Source organism: Sander lucioperca, chromosome 3 (genome assembly GCF_008315115.2).
Source record: "Sander lucioperca isolate FBNREF2018 chromosome 3, SLUC_FBN_1.2, whole genome shotgun sequence".
Taxonomy (NCBI): domain Eukaryota; kingdom Metazoa; phylum Chordata; class Actinopteri; order Perciformes; family Percidae; genus Sander; species Sander lucioperca.
Window position 1 is genome coordinate 12242432 of NC_050175.1, and position 20447 is coordinate 12262878.

At 42.3% G+C, this 20447-nt stretch overlaps 1 protein-coding gene across 2 annotated transcripts in view; it reads right to left on the minus strand.

Annotated features, from left to right (window-relative positions):
* Positions 1-371: 371 nt before the first annotated feature.
* hcn4 (hyperpolarization activated cyclic nucleotide-gated potassium channel 4) overlaps positions 372-20447 on the minus strand; it is a 68609-nt gene continuing 48533 nt past the window's right edge. For both annotated transcript variants that reach the window (XM_031281534.2, XM_031281533.2), the window contains 4 exons: positions 15478-15624; positions 14951-15191; positions 5847-6011; positions 372-3796 (listed from right to left, as the gene is read on the minus strand). In XM_031281534.2, the coding sequence (XP_031137394.1) occupies positions 1488-3796; positions 5847-6011; positions 14951-15191; positions 15478-15624 (2862 nt within the window). In that variant the 3' untranslated portion in view covers positions 372-1487. The remainder of the gene's footprint in view (positions 3797-5846; positions 6012-14950; positions 15192-15477; positions 15625-20447) is intronic.

Genomic DNA, 20447 nt, shown 5'->3' on the forward strand with positions numbered 1-20447 from the left:
GTTCTGTGTCTTGCTAAAGGACACTTTGGCAGGTGAAATGGCTGCTGATAAAAAATTCTGTCAAAGATATTTAACCAATGACCTTTTTAGTTATGGAACAGTCTCTTAAGCCCTGGTGGCACCGTGCCTTCAGTGCATCCACCATAGCTACAGTACTTACTTTTAGCAACATAAAATCTACATACATTCAACATCTCAAACTCAGCACTGGCCTTCAATGAGGAAACATGTCTATGGTGTTCACATAGCAGCTACAGTAGAAGAAGTAATGCACAAATTAAATATCAAGTGGCATATTTCCGTTTCCAGCACTTTTTGGATATTTCAGCTTGTGTTCTGTGTGTACTGCATTTGCTCAATAACCGAAAGTCTAGTTTGGGGGCTATTTTATATTTGACTATTTCTGAAAGGTTTTGAGTTCTACACAATGCAACACACAAGCTGTGGTTAATGGAAGTCCTAGTTTTTGTGTGAAAAAGGCAAACATCTGTTTGATCAGTCCAGGGAAAAGTATTTCCTTGCATCCGACTGTTCCACTGAATCAACCACTTATTCTCACAAACACTCACGCATTAACAGTTGCACACAGTCAGGAAGAAAAACAACACATGCTTTCTACACACATTAGCGGCATGAGCTTGGAAGACAAAGTGAGCTTGTTAGGACATGGTTGAGGACCTACAGAAAGCCAGTCACTTACATACTGTTATGTCTCGATACTGAGATGGAGGGTAGCTCGCTGAAGCCCTCTCCCCTGCTTCAAAAAACAGTATTATTACGATAAAATGGTATAAAATAAGGATTGACGGGTCAAGAGGAGGTGAATCATTACCATACAGGAAAAGTTTTTTTGGTTTCCTAAAATCTCTTCTCTAGTTCTCATTAGATTTTGAAAAGTTTATACAGAGGATAAATAAGTACAATCTAATAGATACATTTAGGGATCAACAATATGTGATCCTGTATGAAATGGTACAAGGGTCAGTCTGTCTCGAAGCATGTTGTTTTAGCTAAAAATGTAGATAATTTTTTTTGAAACACACAAAAAGCATTTATACATGCAGGTATTAGTGCATAGGTTCCTGCAGAAAAAGAGTATTATTTTGTAGTCCATTGAATTGTATCCCCAAACATCACCAGATGAATTTAGCATAGTTATAGAAATAGAGAAAAACATCGTCCTTTAAATGAAAATCTTTTTTCACACCCTCCTAGTCCCTTGATTAACTTATCATTTAAATATATCTCTATCTATGTACAGTATGTATGAATAAAAAAAGAGAAAAAAGCATAAAACAAATATAGAGTATTCTAGAGCTCAGAGTTACTCGGTAAAGTGTCTTTTAAATCACAGTAATGTTTAAGATCTTGGTAAAATGAGAGGTGGAACACAGTGAAGGCTGAGGACCAAAAGAAAAGAATGCCACACACGGAGATAGTTTGAGTGTGTTTCAGTTTGGAGGAGCACAGGAGGGTGTGATCAATCCTCACAAATTGGAAGGGAGTTTAGAGCGGACAGTTTGAGGTTCTAGATCTGATGAGTAGGCAGCAGAGGCCATCCTTAGAGGCAAGGCCGGGGCAGCTACAGGGGACTGAGTCTGGTGAGGGTGCCCCGGAGATATGTGAATTGGAGGAGTCATTCGCCCTGGCACTGAGCTACAGGTTTTGGGGGCAAGAGTGGGTGAGGAAAAGGGTGAGGGGTAATATCCTGTTTCCACAGAGGAGCGAGCAGTATGGTGGCCTAAGGCCTGGGCCACCTCCTGGGGCAGAGATGGATGGGAGCTGGATAAAAGCTTTAGGTCCTCAGAAAAGCGGCCCAGTGGAGAATCTCTTCCTGTTGTGTGTGGCTGGCTGTGAGGCTGTGAAGGGAGAGAAGACTGAGGCATGAGCAGAGAACTGTGGGATCCTGTGGCACTCGAGGGGTCGCTGTAGTGGAAGGTCCTGCCTGCCACTGGGCTTTGAACAGTAGGGCTGGGAGCCACTGGGGTAAGGCAGGGGGAGGCATTTGCTGAACCATACTGGGCCAGGGAGGCCAGGGCAGATCTCTCCAGGGACATCTGGTGAGGCAGTAAGCCAGACTGGAGGCCTGCTAGGCTAAAATGGCTGAGGGAAGATGGGGAGCCCTCAGCAGGCTGCTGGCTGTGCTGTCCTCTGCTAGAGGATGGGGAGCCATGTGGAGGGGAATGGAAGAGGTTTAAGCCACTGGTAGTCCTGCCTCCCCCAGCAAACTGCTGCAAAGGAGCCACCTGAGGAGGCTTGGGAGGTGGCTGGCTATGCAGAAACTGACCAGGCATAGGGCTGGATGAGCAGGTAGATATAGGACTCTGACAACGGGAGGAACTAAGAAGTCCAGCTGTAATTCCAGCAGAAGTTCCTTCTTCAGGACAAGCTGTTGACCCTCCTAAATGGCTCCCAACTGCCCCTCCTGATGCTCTGCCAATATGTCCTCCAATCACCCCTGCCCCTGGCCCACTCAAACCTCCTCCTATATGGCTAGTTGTGGATCCACCAGAAACCCTTCCCAACAACCCAGGATTCCCTATCAAAGGCTCACCAGAAACCCCTCCAAGTGATCCCCCAGAGACCCCTACTGTCAACCCCCCAGTAAACACTCCCATTGATCCACCTGAAGCCCTCCATAACGATCCTCCAGTAGTCGTTACTACCAGCGATTCTCCAGAAGCCCCACCCACTGATCCCCCAGAGACTCTTCCCACTGATCCTCTAGACGTCCCTCCCATTGATCTCCTGGCTGCATCTCCTATTGACCCGCAGGTAATGGCCTCTGTTGCTCCACCTGATGCCCCATCTGCTAACGTGCTACAAGCAGCAACTACTGATCCTTCAGATATCCCTCCCATTGATTCTACTGAGATCTCTACTACTGATCCACCAGTAGCTCCTCCCAAACCAAAATTCCCCCCAGACAGTGGCCCTGTTGTTCCAGTTGTAAAGTCCTCTCCAGCCCAAGCAGTGTCTCCTCCTGTGGCTCCTTCCACAGACCCACCGACCACTCCAGCTGAAGACCACCCTGTAGCACCACCACAGGCTCCAACTGCCCCTCCACTTATTCCTGACCCTGTGCTTCCACCTGTAGATCCTTGGTGGAAGAGGTTTGAGGGAGGTGGGGTGCTGGAGCGAAATGGCTGTTGATGCTGTGGCTGTGGGTGTAGCTGGGCCATACTAGATGAGGGTGAACCAGAGGAAGAGTATGGTCCGAAGGGAAAGGCAGAGGCCCCTCCTCTGCTCGACCCAGAGCCAGCCCCACTAGGTCCACGCTGGCCTCTGCTACCTGAGGCCTGTTGGCTAGAGCCAGTTGCCCCTGTACCTGATGTCATGTGCAGGGCCCGAAAAGAGGCCAGCAATGGCATGTCAATGCCAGTGCGCAGTTTAGAGGGTGTGCTAGAGGGAGAGTCCCCAGCAGAGCCAGGTGCTGTGGATGGAGGAACAATTGTGTGGAACTTCCTAAGCCGGCTGGGAGGGTCCTTTAGAGAGCCCAGAACAGAAACCGGAGGCCTGAAAAGAGTTTGTGGAAGGTGTGGATGGTGTGTCAGGGCAATGGCTACTGAGGTGGTGGTGGCTGCTGCCTGTAGAGGGGCCTGGATGAGTGGGGCCCAGATGACAGGGGTAGGTGAAGGAGGAGTCTGGAGTGGGGCGTTCTGCAAGAGCTGGGCACAGTGGGCCATGTCCCTGTCATGCTGCACAATCTGCTGGATGATCTCATTCTCCTGGTAGTTGAGTTCACCAGAGCTGAGATCGTGTTGTACCTTGTGCTGCAGGATGGAGTTTTTCTTGCCTGTAAAAACACACACAAACAGAGACACAGACACATAGTAAGCGACAGGTGAGAGAAGAAAGAGATAAAAGGAGAATTAGCATACATCTTGTAGGCTGTTAGAACCAGGTTGACATTTGGGTGTACTCAAGTAACCACCCTATTTTCCAACATCCCTTTCCAGTAGAAGAAGCTGGCACAGCTATGAAGGGAGAAAATAAAGACAAAAAATGTGTATCTGAAAATCACAAGTGGGATAAAGGGAGGAAAAGAGATTTAAGAAAGAGACAGGGGGCTGGAGCAGAAGGAGAACGACAAAACATAAAAGAGCACAGAATTAGAGAAACAACAGAAGATAGGTGGGCCATATATCTACCAGGTGACAGAAGCTCAGGATGACAGCCTAAGGTGTAGACGGTGTATGTTTGACTAGCTTTTACTGTGATTCCCGAAGTAACAGGGACAAAACATAAAGCAAACATTGTACCACAAGGTGCAGGTTCAGCCTGTGATAGAGTGTAAGCTGCACTAAGATAATGGGTCAAGCCTACACCTATCTCTTTGGTGTGATATTTTCTGTCCTGTTATGGGCTGGTAATATCAAAGGGAAGCACATTAAAAATCAAGTATAAACTTGAAATCTTATTATTCTAAAATACTACATCTTCTGTGGGATAAGCACGTCATGACACACACAAAAAAACGCAATAACAAAATTAGGGATTTGAGATTTTTTTTGCTAGTTGGTTTCCTTTACTTTCCACCCTATGGGCACATGTACTCTGAAGTCCATGTGAGCTGAGCACAAGGTCAAAGAGACAAGTTGGAGTTACGTCACTATGACAGGCACACTAACTGCTGACTCAATCTACGAGAGAAATGTGTGCAACTCTGAGCGCAATGTCCATAAGTCATTGTTGAATGGTTGTACTAGCGATGACAGGGTTAATTCACATGACTGCCATTTTCAATTTGGTGCTAACAAAAGGCTGTGAAATCCAAAGATATTGTAAATGCAATTAGGCCCAGATCGATCTCTCCATTTTCTGGTATGACTGGTGGCGGATTAGTAGAGATGTTGCATTGAGGTATTATATCTACATCCAGTGTGACCCTGGCACCACCTGACCCTTTATCACCTGCACACCTCCAATCAGACATAGTCCAAAGGCAAAGTCCATTAAGACAGTAATTCATTTGTGGATCATTGCTGTGTGAGTGACTTAATTAGGGAAGAAGCGTGTACATGAGCATCAAGCTCAGGAGAACATACGCAGGAGACCATCTCACAGAAACATCACTATCAGTCCACCACATCTTTTCAAAGCAGCCATTTTCTACAAAGAGACCCCCTGAAGCAATTTCTCTATCTTCCATTCTAAACATAGCTGAGGATAAAACAGAGCATGCTGCTATGGCTGAGTGATGATACAGGCGTGCTTTTCATTGTGAATTTTTCATCTACTCAGGCTGAGCCTGGGAACAGCGATGGATATGGAAAGAATATCAATTGTATGCGTAAAAGAAGTCACGCAAGGACTTCAAAACCACAGCTCTATCCACATGTTTATATGCAGATGACTTTGAAAGTACTTTCAGTCATTTGAATGAGTATCAGTGTGGACATTTTTTTTTTTTTTTTTTTTTTTTTTACAGCTGTAGCGTTATGTCTAAAAGATTTGGCTCTGGTTTGAAATATTATTCTTGTTCCTAAAAGTGTCAGTGTGCCATGCTGAAGACATACATCTTCTCCTAACATAGTAATGCAGTCTACTCATTACTATGGTGACTGGGTAAGACAAGATTAAACATTAACTATATTTGCAAATATTAAAAATTCATTGTAGGGTTGGTAAGGTTTCCATTATTCAAAATCAACACACTTCCGCATGGGCGTCATTTTTCAGCACCGGAGGTTGCCACTTGGTCCTGATGAAAGTCTACAAAATGCAGTTGGTGGCATCTTGTTTACAGTAAAAAGAAATCTTAAATATTTCCCTCTGAAATTGTTGTAATAAAAAGAAATCTTAAAAATTTCCCTCTGAAATTGTTTGAATTTTATTTTTCTTACCAATACGGTCCAGCCGGTCCACGGCAACAGTCTCAAAGGCCCTTCTCATCATAGGATACTCTTCCAGCACCTCATTGAAGTTGTCCACAGACAGTGAGTACAGGCGACAGTACGTGTCTGCCCGGACACTGGCTGTCCTTCTGCCTCGTGTCAGCAAACAAATCTCTGCAACAAAACACAGCAGACAAGAAATGGTAATGTAGTGGAGGTAAACCCAGAGGCTCTGTTAAAACAGCTATACCAGTTTTACTACAGATTTCTCTATCTGTAATTTAACCTTACAGTACCTTTTCCAACATTCACAAGAGTAGGATTTTAAGGCTTTTTATTTCCTCGCAGATACTGTATGCTAAGTGAAGTAAAGCACAATACACTTTCTAAGCAAAACGTGAACTCAAGAGTTTTTATTTTTTATTTTGTAGCATTACAACTTTTCTGTAATCTATTGGAGCAGCACTTAATGCCACTTTCAGAGCTTAGAGGTTTGCCAGCCCTCATCTGCCATGCCCACTCAGGAAAATAATGCTCCATTAAACAAGCTGCACTGCTGTAGAGCTCTGGCACAGAGATGATGTGTGTGGGTGCAAGTGTGTCTGTACTGTTTGCAGATGTCGCATGTGCATGCATGCACTATTCAAGTAGGATGTGTCTATGTGAGAGCCAGTGTCTGCACACTGTGTGTGTGTGTGTGTGTGTGTGTGCGTGTGTGTGCACATACACACAATGCATGTGAAAGTACTATATTTGTGTGTATACATGCCAGTGTTTTATTCATGAGAGCAAGGCAGCATGGGAGAGTAATCTATAAATGTAAAAATGCAGGCTATAAGAATATATTTATATGAATGTACTGTATGCATCTATAAAAATACTATATATTGCATGTATGTGTGTATTTATATGGACAGGGGGTTAGGTGACTTTGACGTATGTTTGTGTTAGTGTGCCATGTGTTTATCTAAATTCCCTCATGTCTTTTCTCTTTAGCTTTCATCTCATCTTCTGCCCTCCCTTTCTGTGTTTTTCTGTGTGTTCTGTGTTTGCCATCACACACCTCTTTCTCAGAAACCCATTTCCAGCTCATCTACACAGACATGCTCTCAATTCTCTCACACAATACACTTTTTTTCTATCTCCACCCCCCCAAAAACATGGGTAGCCCTGTTTGTTTTTGTATGTGTTTATATGTGGGTATGATTACACTGAGCTGTGTGTGGGTGCGCCATTAAAAATGATTTAGTCAATTAGCCAGGATGTGTTGGCCTGGCCTAGTAACAATCATGACATCTCCTTTAAAATCAGTGCTTGTATCAACATATTAACAAAACCTATTAACATTAATCTTGACAATGTTCACCGGCAAATATTTTTGATGATACATTCATAATCAACTTATATGCATTCATACTGAAGGCTCAGGTTATGGGAACATCATAGTTTTGGTTAAATATTATAAAACTTGACAACAACTTGAAACATGAGATGGGAGATGAACCCTTGATTGTGTTCTACCACATCATTTTTACTGTATTACAGTGACTAGGAAGCTGTGTTAAACACCAATATATAACTGGGCAGTTTGATGTCAACAAGAGCCTGGAGGTTTGTGTGGTTATTACTTTGCAACAGCCTGGTGTTGGTGCAAAATCTGATCCAAGTAGCTAATTGCAATTTGACAATGCACACCACTCACATTAGGAACTGCAGATGGAAAACTTTCTGTAAAGCATAGCCTGCAAAGGAGATAATTAACTGAGAGGGAAAGTATTTCAGTTAATTAGCCACAGCATGCTAGCTGTTGTCGATGACAGATGCTGGTAAGCACCAGCTTCAATTTTCACTCTGCCTTCCTGTCATCACTGAAATAATTAGAATTGCAATTTGGTACAGGTAGAAGTGAAAATACAAGTAACACATGACTTTAAAAACAGAGAGGTGATTTTGGAGAGATCTTAAAGGGGGCGTTGGGTGCAGTGCAGGGTTCACCTACTTTGAGCAGGCGGATGTCACAAAATGCTGTCAATGTTGATTCCAAAATTGTAGTGTGCTGCCCGATTGCCAATGACACTCCTCCTACTGCACTTCACCTCCCACTGGCAAAGTCCCAAAATATGCTCCATAGAAGGAAAAAATCCCACTGCGCCATGAAACTGCTACCTTTAGATTCACACATAGACCACATGTTTTGACTTATCTGGCAAATAATAAACACTGAAATTGGACCTCACAATACAGAAATTACAGAATATATCCTATAGGACATAAGAATATAAACATCTGTACTATGCAAACAATCTTACAAAACAGCCCTATACAAATATTCTCTTTTTGACACTTAGACCGGCATTTTGTCCACCCTATTTACATATAGAAGGGACTGCAAAAACACCTCTCAATATAATAAAAGCCAAGAAACCCACCAACAAACATCGCCTCAAAAATCACCTTGAAGTAGTGGAACCGAGTGAATACTAAACAATGTCAACACTACACGGTTCAAATACGTAGCATTCACTACACAGCATTTTTCTGGTCACTGAGTGTAAAGTGGTTATGATTGTGTGTGATGGTTTGAAAAATGAGATAGAGCAACATATAAAGGCAGAATGCATGATTTAACAGAGACAGAGAATGAGGAATATGTACATATCATGTGCAGTGTGTTACTGTTTATGGGCGTATGTGTGTCAGAGAGAGCATGGGTGAATGGACAATGGCCAAGTTAGCAGGAGAGCTGTGTGAATGTGAGAGAGTAAAAATACCATGCTCTTCTGTGTGTGTGTACTGTAAGTGTGTGCGCGTGGGGCAGCCGCTGCTGTAGCTGTGCTGGGGGTCCATTTCCGGCGGCACTGCTCCAGTAATCCCTTCTGGAGAGGAGCATCATAGCTCTGTATTATATCCTCTTGTCCCGTGGCTTTCTGGATGAAGCCAACACTGCCAAGATGAGACGTTGAGCTGCAGTGTGCCCTTTGGCCTCATCTAACTGTCCTGCAGAACGCAAGTGAAGCCCAGACACTTAGCGGTGCCATCTGAACTACAAGTGCGGGAAAAGAAATCCATGGCAGGGTCCGGGTCTGGTGTAACCCGCTCCGAGCTAGACAATAAGAGATTAGTGGATATCTCTGAGTGCTGAGGGGCTAAATGCAGGCGGCTGCACTGAAGCTCAACACTGTCTTGAATCTCAGGACTTGTACCAGGACTGAAGAACTCTATGTGATGAGTTTCACATAAAATGGTAAATGCATATTTGGAAAAAAACGACTCAAAATCTAGTCACCAAATTGTAGTTAACATTAAAGCAAAAATATTTTTGTAAAATACATAAATAAATCACATCTATTCTTCTACCACTGAACAATTCATTTCAGGTTTTGATTTTTCTCTGTTTTTCTATTTCTCTATAAAAATACATTTACCATTTTTGTATGAAGTGAATCATATTTATTTTTCCTAAATAAACAAGAAATTATGAGCATGTAAAATATAGAAAAGAACCAATAAATTATCAAATAATTATTAAAACTAAGTTCATTGTTATGAAATGTTAATTCATCATTCTTATTTTTGCAGTTTCATTATTTACTAAATTTAAAAGTCATTTCACGAAATAAATAAATGTCATAATGGATTACCTCCCCCCCCCCCCCAATGACACTTTTATTTCATGTCATTATTCATGACAGTGGCGTTGTCACCGCCCCTCAATTCAGCCAATCACCCTGCACTGTTCTTCTGTAGATGGCTTTTGCGGATGATTTGTGAGTTACATTCAATTTATTTATGAATGCTCTACTTTGACTGCCTACTCACATCTCCTGTGAGTCATCGTAATGCTCCCCAAATCCTGCATGAAATCACAGGACAGGCTTAGTTGGTGTAGCTCTGTAAGGGGCGTGTGTTTTCTCCCCAGACTGACTGCCGCTTCTACAATTACCCATTTCTGTGTGGTCCTCAATAACAATGAGATGATTCATGATCCGCCCAAAATTGTGGGCTTTGTCAACTCAAAATTAGCAAAGCTATAATATCATCATGACATGAGATAACTAATTGGCTGTGAATTAAATGTCTTCATACATAATATTTTTTGATTCTAAAAATCGCATTTAGGAAAGAAATCATTAAAAAAAGGTAAAAACAAAGATGCAACTCTGAGAATAAACTTTAAAGGTTTACTTGATAAATCATCCTGCCCTGTACCCCTGCTGTCTTGTTCTGCTTTAAGTTAATCTTGTTCCCAAAACTGTGTTTTGCAAGTTGGCGCTACAGACACAAAGATGCCTTAGTTTCTAGGAGAAAAACTAAATCTGTGCATAGGAAGATGTTACTTTGCCATAGCTATGATGCGTTTAATTTTCACACGTAAGTGACAATGCATTCATTAAAATTGAATGACATCAGTTCAAACTGGATGCTTCTCAGGGAAAGGAGTACTACGAGGTCATTTGCTATGACCTTAGTGAGAACACACATGACACATTGGTTGGATGGTGCAGCCCACGTGTACTGGGCTCTTAACTGGAAAGATGCTTCACCCGAGTCTCTGCATCAGCTCCCAAAGTGGAGAGCAGACTGCATGCCATGCAAGATGTCAGTGTGTGTGAGTGTGTATGTGGATGTGTGGGAGAGAATGCAAGAAAGGTAGAAAAACGGAACAGGGCACATCTTACATTACTGTCTTTACATTATGGATACAGTATGCTCACAGTGTTATTGCATGTCTATAGTACATGTTGTACAGATACAAAAACTATGTTCTCTATGAGTTTTTATTGACTTACCCTTGGCAACATCAGCACTAGGAGCAAAATACATTCAATAAAAAACAACACTTTCTGAGGGGCTGTAGCACTGAGCTTCAAACATCTGTGAAGTTTTAAGCTCTAAAAATCATAAATACCCAAGAGATCATTCTCTAAGAAAGACAAACCATCACAGGTGTTCATTCATACAAAAAACACACTGGTAAATGGAAGACACTTGGCAAGTTAAAATGTTGGTATAAACAGTAAAATCTGCTCAAGGTATCACTAAAAAATAACAACTCATAACTTGGTTTCCAACCACAGCTTGTCACGCTGAATGTATGTAGAAAAAATGTAAGTATGATAAACATAACTGTAATGGCTACAGTCCTGTGCTCATTAAATTTTAGAAAATGGACTATAGCTACCAAAAGGCCTAGGGTTTGGCAGTATACCTGGATGAAAAAATTACGGACACAAACCGCACCCAAACCAAAATCACAGAGATCTTCTGCCCAGGTGTGAAACAAGTGTGTGAAACTATTTAGTGCAGTGAGTATCTGTGTCTCATAATATAATATATTTTCTAACATCTGTGTTTCTAGATTACATTAACATATTACAGTTAACATAACATTACAATCTTCATGTGTGAGCAAAAGGAGATACAGCACAACATACATGCAAATGGCTGCAACTGCAAACTGTGCATGAATCTGAGTGAATGCAAATGTTGGCCGTTGAGTGTGCTTTTAAATGAGTCTCAGTGTGCGTGTATGTGCATGTGATTCTACGTGTGCATGGGTGGACCTTCCTCTCTTGCTGTATGTGAATTAATGAGCATGAGCTGGACTGCTTGGTCTGTGATAAAGTATCTGTGTCCTGCAGCCTGGTCTGGCAAAGCTCACCTGGACTCTGAGTCCTGCCGTCAGCTCCCATCTCCCTCCCCGACACTGCCCCCAGCCCACGGAGCGGACACTCTCTAACCTTTCAAACATCCACAGTGGGCTGCCTGATTCCCCGTGACATGCCATGCTCACTCCCTCACAGCATTAGCATAGCTGCGCAACACCTTACGTTTGGCTAGCATGCTGCAGTTTGGGGATATGTATCTGGTATTTTTCTGCACCGTGGCTGAAGCAGGAGTCCCGTCACATCTCATTGTTTCTTTTTCACCCTCTGAACTGAGGCTGGTTATGTTGGTGAGGGACACAATGCACAATAAAACAGCATTCAAGGGCCAGAAGATGTTTGTGTATATGTACAGATGCAAATCCACAAATGGACTAATCTTTGGTTTAACAAGCCTAAAGTAACGCAGGCATAGTCTACTTTTCAACAAAAATATAGTCATTACTGGCATTTATTATTATTAGAGAACGCATCTGATTATGGCAACACGTACTCAGAATGGAAGCTGGTAAAGTAGTTGCTATTGTAAGTATTGCTTTGACCAGTAAATTATCAATTTTGATAAATATCCTCCTGCATTTCATTCTACTGTATCACGTCTGTCCTATCCGATACATACTTGTATATATTTGTATAACATTGTGTATTATGTGGCATCCCATCATATTCCTTCAACCGCGTTCCACCCTGTTTGGATGATGCACCCAACAATGTCTCACAACATACTGTGTCGTATCACATCATACGTTGTATCAAAACACAGCATTGTATCGTCCTATTCTATCCAACCTGTCATATTATATAAGACTACTCTATATATCATCATATCCCCCATTCTGTCACTCAGTCAACTGCTGTAGTGCCTCGATCTTCAGCTGATGCTACTCCAGAATAAGAGCTGCAGGGGTGTTAACTGGGTTAAGGACCGGGAGGATTACCTGGGCCTTTGCTGCTGCCAGGCTCTCTAACTGACTCCCTTAGTCAGGGTGGCCATTTGGCAGCTCTATAGCACAGCCATGTCTGAGCTCTGAGAGGGGAAAAAAACTGAAAGAGAGGGGAGATGGGAGGAGTGTTAGTTCCCTGACCCAGGATTTCACAAGACTACAGATTAAGAGCGCACCGTTCGCAGAAAGAAACGGTCAGAGATTGAGTAAAGCCAAAAAGATGACACAGGAGATTGCAAACTGTGCAGTCAACTTACTTTCCCTTCTTACTCCGCACTCCCATCTCCGACTCTGTTTCACTTTTCTCTTTTACCCCCACTCACAGAGCTGCTACAAGCCACTCACTCAGAGGCAAAGTTAGCCATCTTAGAGGTGCAATCAAAGGCAGCCTTGATAACAACTCTGACTGGCATGTAGGGCCACCACAAGGTTACTGAGCTCTGCTCCAACCAAGGGAGAGGCGCAGTCTGCACTGGCAACACTGCAGGCAACAAAGGATGAACTATAACAACACAATAACCTGCTCTGTCTGGGCACTGAGAGGGCAGCGGAGATGCTGTTCGGATAAGTGTTTCAATACTGAACTATAAGGAGAGAAAGTGGGAAGTGGAGGCAGGGTGGATGATGCATGTTTTCTTTCTGAGCCCAGAGCAGCGTTCAGAGAGCGGGCTTGGCAGCGATCCATGTGTCCCTTGGCGTTAGTACTGCAGTCACATTACATTTCCCCTATCCACTGGATCGCTGTGTGCCCAGCCGACGCTCCCATCCAGGATATGTCGTGTCCACTTTAGACTTTAGGCTCTCTGGCTCGAGCTAATCCAACAGCTAACAAACTGAAGCAGACTGCTGAGTATATAATTGTGTAAATAATTCAGGTCGTCGATGAATGAAAGAGTTGTGGTACATGAGATTGCTCGGATGTTGATGAGCATGTACGCATGCCATTTGCTGTACTGTAAACTGGAGCCTACTGACGCTGAGTGTGTTTGACTAAAAAGAAAGCTCCTCGACGACTGAACGGCTGCTGCTCTACATTCACATCCAGATGCACGGTAGAGAGTCAAAAGCTAGCAATCCATGTGGAGCAAGCCCCCGTGTTCTGCACATAATATACAAAAAAATACTTATTGCTTTTCAGTTCCTGCTTGCTGATACTGACAGCCACACTGAGATCCACATGTGCAACATACTCCCTGTTATTGATCCTGCACCAATTAATTTCATGAATGACTAACTCCTGTTTAGTAACAAACTCCCAGTGGCTCTAGGCTTACCCCCCTCCACCCCCCTGGAGGAGTGGCACTGCCAGGAATAGTCACAGGATAAAGGAGTCAAAAGCCTTGTGCCTATAATGCGCAAGAGGGGAAAATAATTACACATCCAAGGCTTAAGATTAAAGCGAGCAGGCCAGTTTCTGTTTAAAAACCAGTGCATTCGCACTTTTGTGGGTTACACTACTCATGTTTACTCAAGGAAAAAAAAAAGGTAAATAATAGATGCATTCACTTTAATGCATTAAGATTTCTTTGAGTGGCAAAATGTCCAAGCTGTCAAACAAACTGTGCCATTACCACAAAGCTTGTGGTAGAAACAAGTCTATGAGCTCTCTTTGAATCTGAATTCTGCCTTGCCAAGGAGGGACCGAAGGAAGGGAACATTTGGGAAAACATTTTAGACAATATGGCCCTGGAGAGAGCTGGGGCCATGTTGTTTGAAATGTTGATTAGTTTTGGCATGTGTAGAGATAGATTGCCTGCCATCTTTTCATTATTTCTCTGGAACCCCCTGGAGAGAGGGCATAGAGATGGACTTGAGCAGGCAAGGCGTAATTAAACTTCCACAGGCAGGTCATGTGCTGTTAAACGCTTTGCCACTATTTCTCATTACTTAACAGTGTATTCTAAATGATACGCTGTCACTGGGCAAATTAATTGGTATTTGGTGAGGGCAGTATGGCAGCATTGTCTTCTACATGTGTCATAGACTCTGTGGTACTATGAGAGACATACACATTATCTGACCCTGATTAAGAACATAACACGAGTTAAGTACATAACAACTCTGGGTTATTGCATAAGTCTAAAGCATTCCTATAGTATGTCATTTCACAGCTTTCTGAACCCTTTGACCTTTGAGTGCATATCTCTTAATTTGTGCTACAGCAAGTACTGTTTTCTTAATTTGAATTTGCCCTACATTAAAGAGACAGCTCATGATGTGAATTAGGGGAAAGGCACTGCATAAACCATGAAGCAGAATTTTAAGTGAGGCGACATGCACTGCACAACATACCACTATATGCTCACGACGAGCTAATGTCAGAGCCAGAATAGAATTATCCGAATGCCTCACAAATAAAAATAAAAAACCCAAGCCAACCTCTTAAGCTACCAAAGGACAGCAATATTAATATTAAAACAGAGCAGATTTAAGCTCCACAGAAAGATGTGCGGGTATGTGACCTTTGAGTTTGTGATTCTGGTGCAGCGCCAGCTCGTCTTACCTCCAAAGTACGAGCCATCTGACAGCTTGGTCTCTTTATTGCCTTTGGTTAGTACGCTGACAACCCCGTGCTGTATGAAGTACATTTTTTGGCCGATGGTGCCCTCCCTGATGATATAATCCCCAGGTTGGAACACCTCAAACTTCAGCTTGGTGAGCATGGAGGTGACAAAGTTGGGGTCCGCGTTGGCAAACAGAGGCATGGACGCCACCAGCTTTCGACAGTTAAAGTTGACGATTTCCTGCAAAAGCACACAGAGAAAGCAGTTACCAAGAACAGCAGCAAAGAGCTGGCATTTTACAAAAGGCATTGGCCTGTCACAATTTCAGACACGAGGGATATTAAAGTAACAACAGCAAAATGTCAGCTGTTTTTCTGAGCTCCTCTCAGTTTTACTCTTGCTGGGATTTGGCCTTAAGAAAAATCTGAACTGAACTGAACTGAACTGAGGGGAATGTCAAGCAGTACACAAGCTTTTGAATGCATCTCATGTGCAGAAGATCCCCAGACAGGAACACTCATCCCACCTCTCGGAGCGGCTCGTTCAGCTCTCCCAGGATGCTCTCCTCATCGAACATCTTGCCCTGGAATCGGTGCTCGTAGTAGTCGTGGATTCTCTGTCTCATATCTGCTGGCAGCTTGTGGAAGGACATGTACTGCTCCACCTGTTTGTACTGCAGGGACACAGAGACACACAACAATCAGGTTACTCAAAGGCCATAGTGCTGTAGCACAGTTACACAGCCACAGGGAGCAGCTGGCACTGAGGTCAGACACACAAGGAAATGAAGACGGATACATACAGGCCATCCGGGCTCTTGCAGGTTAATCCTAACAAGATAGCACTTTTCCAGTCTTTGAACATGCCTTTTACAATTTGTCTGTCTCTCAAAAGACAGAAAGCAATCTGACATAATGTACTAACACCATATTGGTTGAAAGCACATTCAACATTATTTTAACTATCATAACTTCTCTAAATTTATTGGAATAATTGAGAGAGGTGTGATCATTGTCAAGTGTTTACTAATGCTGGTAATAAACTAGATCTTGTAAAGCATTCATGCACAATATGTACTGTAGGTGTCACATACATACAGTATGTGCAATTAGTATGAAAAAAAGACAACAAAGCCCTGCGGCTCCTCAAACACCATGTACACCACCAAACGCTTGTGTATTTTCTGTATGTTTAACAGTCTGCATCTTCCAGTCATTATGTTGCTTGTTAAAAATAAAAGCATTCAAATGTGTTGGATGGCCTTTCATTGATGCTATAGTATAGTATAGCACAGATGCAGATCAAAGCACACTGAGAGCACCTAATAACAGGTAGAATCTTTGACCCTCAGTAAAAGCAAAAGAAGAAGAAAAAAGAAAGAAATTAACCATTCATAGGGCGACATTGGAGGTGCTCTTTGATTACCATTTCTAGGCCAACAGCCTTACCACTCAACGACATGGCTAACCACAGATGTCGCCCTCTTTCTTATCCCACTCTACTACCCTAGTCACCCCTAATCTTGCAGGATATCATCAAAAGGCCAATCTTTTTGAAATATGGCACAGTAAATAATGGCAGCTGTCTCATGCAAGTCAAATTGTTTTTTTTTGTGAAAGCATTAAACCGGTCAGGCTCCCTGAAAACCAAGAGGTGCGAGTAGAGTTGGAAAGAAACACTTACGAGGATTGTAATCCAGTGTTATAAAACGTGCAGGGCTAAACTACTGTATAACCACTTTGAAATGAGTCTGATCAGATGCCAACAACCCACTGACACCCTGCAGTGTGTTTGTAAGCCTCTACAATGCTTAGTTGTGCGATGTGCCCTTTTTTTCTCCCCTCTTTGCCAAATGCAGATGGATTTTAGTTGTGTTTGACCAGAGCCTTTCGAGTCTCTCACAGACAAAGAAAGCAGTCTGGAGTCAGTCTGTGCATTTAGATGATACAGCTCCCTCAACTGTGACCAGTTGACTGTAAACTGTTGTATGCCCCAGCTTGTAATCATGATTTGTAAGGCATTGTTAGCTGCACAAAGACAATGAGAAAACACTACAAGGTCTATATATATATATATATATATATATATGGAAGTGTATAATTTGTGCATACTGTATGAAGAAAAGGTGCACACACAGGCTACAACAAGAAATGCTGCAGATAAGGCAGATTAGTTTAACTATCATACTGTATGTCTAGTCTCGCTCTCACGTGCTCTGGTTTATTGGCATTTCTTTAAACCAATCACAATCGTCATGGGCGGTGCTAAGCTCCGCACGGAGCCACTGTAATATAGTCGTGCGAGAGAAAACTCAGATTTGACAGAGAGTGATAGTCTAGCTAGCTGTCTCAATTTACCATGCAGAGATCTGAGGAGCAGTTAACCATAGTCCTCATAAATACACCAGAGTTTAAAATTCCAACACAAAGAAAGCGGAAGGAAACGGACATCGGTGAAAATACATGCATCCAGCGGAATTTCCTGCAGCAACGGAGCAATCCTGGAAGTGGAACGTCAAGGATATAGACTACGGTATTTCTAACGCTAACAAGTTGCTCATATGATAAAGAGAATATACGCTCACCTCTTAGGAAAGTGAAATATTTGACATTTGTGTGTCGATGCTGTGTAAAGTTAAAGAAGCAAGAATAAGTTGTGGAAAGAAGCTTTTACATATCCGTTCTCTCTGCGTCTGTGGAAAGATGCATGAGTTCTGTCATGGGGAAAGGGTTTGAGGCTTTATCCCCACAATCCATTGAATCCATGATGATGAAATAGAAGCCTTGCACCAAGAAGTTTTGCTCCTCTACTTCAAAAAACAGAAAGCTCTAGAAAACAATCACCGACATCTCCAGCTGCAGTCCCATTGGCTGCAGAGTATTGCAGTGAAGATGGCTTGTCTGCGAGTGATGCCAGGGTGAAGATGACAGGTTTAACCCACATTCTGCATTTTGTCTAATGTCTTTGTGTCTCCTGCATTAGACATGCCACAGCATGGTGCCCTGTTTCAAAGGCGTGGAATATCATCTCCTTCAGAATGTCTTTCAACCCTTTTTTTTTTTTACATTCATAAAAAAACAACCATTTATCCTCAGCTTTGCGGCATGTTCCAATTTGATTCTCCCAGCATGAAAGGGCATCAGTCAAGTGAACAAATGCAAGATAATGTCTTATTGCTTTTATATTGTGACGAGTACAACTGTACTACATACAGTAGCTCAGTGTCTCAGTCAAAGGCATTTCATATTTACTAATCACTGCTGAGTCTGAAAGTAGGAGCTGACAGGGATGTAAAGACACCGACCATGGAGGGGTGCTGCGATTGGGCTGATAACACCCCCTGTGATGAGAAATGATCTTATTGCTACACAGCCGCCATCACACTACCACCAGGAAGATCCCTGCTCCCCTGCTCTACTTGGCTAAATCAAATCTTAAGGAGGTAATCATTCCACCATCAGCTGCACTCTGAAAACCAGGGGGTTCAGGAAGCAGGGGGGCAGTGCAAAATGTTGGAGTAGCTGATGAGAACCAGAGGATTGATTCTTTCTTTCTTACTTGCTTTACTTAAGACATTTTGGGGAATCCGCCAAATCACTAGATTAAAAGATGCATACATCTGGCATAACCGAGAATGGTATCAATTCTTCTCATCTAACTTTGGGCAAGGCAGCAAATAAGTCAAAGTAGAGTTTGACAATCTTCCATCCAGTTTTTATTGGTTTTAAAACTACAATGTTTAGCTTTTGATGATGAATTTTGGTGATATTTAAAATTTGTAGCATAATAAAAGGCAATGACACAATGAAATGCTGCATTATTCAACATTTTCTGTTCTTCAAATGAAACAACCATTGAAGTCAAAGTTGTCTTCTACAGTTTTTCTCCATTTGTGTACTTTACCTTACTGTAACTTAGTCTTATAAGTATGTTACAGTAGAGTTTTTTTGTGTGTGGTGTGTGTGTGTGTGTGTGTGTGTGTGTGTGTATGTTAGCTACCAGCTTTGGCAATATGACAGTAGTTGCATAATCTGTCCCCTGAGCTACACAGAATTGCATCTTCATGCTATTTCATTTCACAAATCCTTTCTCTCCCTTTCTTAGTTTTGATCACTCTTTACATGGCCATTATTTGTTCTGTTTCCCATTCATACTTTTCTTTTTCTTTCTGTCCCTCTACCCTTTTATTACGCTATTCATTTTTTCCCTAATTCCCTTTTCTCTCATGTAGCTCTCCAAGCAGATGCAAATTTTTACCAAATAAAATATGAATAATTAATTTCCCAACAGAGATGTCAGCCACTTAATTGTACTTTCTAAACATTTATTTTTCTCCAGTGTTATCTGTCTCCTACTCCATAACCTTGCATTGCATGGTCAAAAGTTATGGGTCATACAGTAAGGCTAACTGAAATCTTAAATATTTGCACCCAGAGAACATGGTTCACATTATACCTGCTTAACATCAGCATTTTAACACTGTCATTGTGATCTTAGCATTTAGCTAAAAGCACCTTTGTGCCTAGACTAGGGTGACCAGACATCCCAGTTTGACCGTGACAGTCCCAACAAAAGCCTGTCGGGACGCTAAAATTCCCGGTTTACACCAACCACTATGAAATTGTCCCGGTTGTCAGCAATTACATAGCCGACGTGGTCTTATTATAGCCCGATCATTAACTAAACCCATGTAGAAAGACTAATAAAGCGTCCAGCGTATGATTTTAACAATGTGTGTGTGTGTGTGTGTGTGTGTGTGTGTGTGTGTGTGTATGTGTGTCAGTCAATCGTAACGGTCTGTGTCTGCATAATCTGTGCAGCCAGCGTTACAATGTATATTTGTAAACATTGTTGCAATTCCTCTTCTTATCTGTGTCGTTTTAACCATAGACAGTGAAAGGGTTTTAACCGGGCACAAATGCTCCCGTTGAGCGGATCCTTTTGCTCATGAACAACACATGGACTGACGAGAGGAACCGCATGACCATTCCCACGTTAAAGGCGCTACTCGTCACACGGACCAATTTTGCTGACACCTGTGCGCAATTTCACATTAGGCTTTCAGCCAACAAATTGATTCTTGAGCAAATTCACTCCTCTAACAAATATACGGAATGAATGTTTCCAATAGGGAAGCTATCTGCTCTATCAAATGAGATTACATTTGTTTGTGTTGTTGGTTAGAATAACACTGGTAACACTTTATGGTAAGGGTACACGAATTATCATGAATTCATGCATGAATTAATTGATGTATGTATTATTATGCATTATGTAATTAATGATTTATGTATTACTGCATTTCTTAATATCCCATGAATCATCAGGAATTGATGTTCATAGTCTGTCATTCGTGACCTAATACATGAACAACACATCTAAAGCATTAGGTACGTGGGCACATCATTATGATTTATTAAGCATGATCATGATAATTTATTTTTCTGCAAAAAATGTGGTCATTACTGCGTAAATTCTGATTTTCTGACACAACTT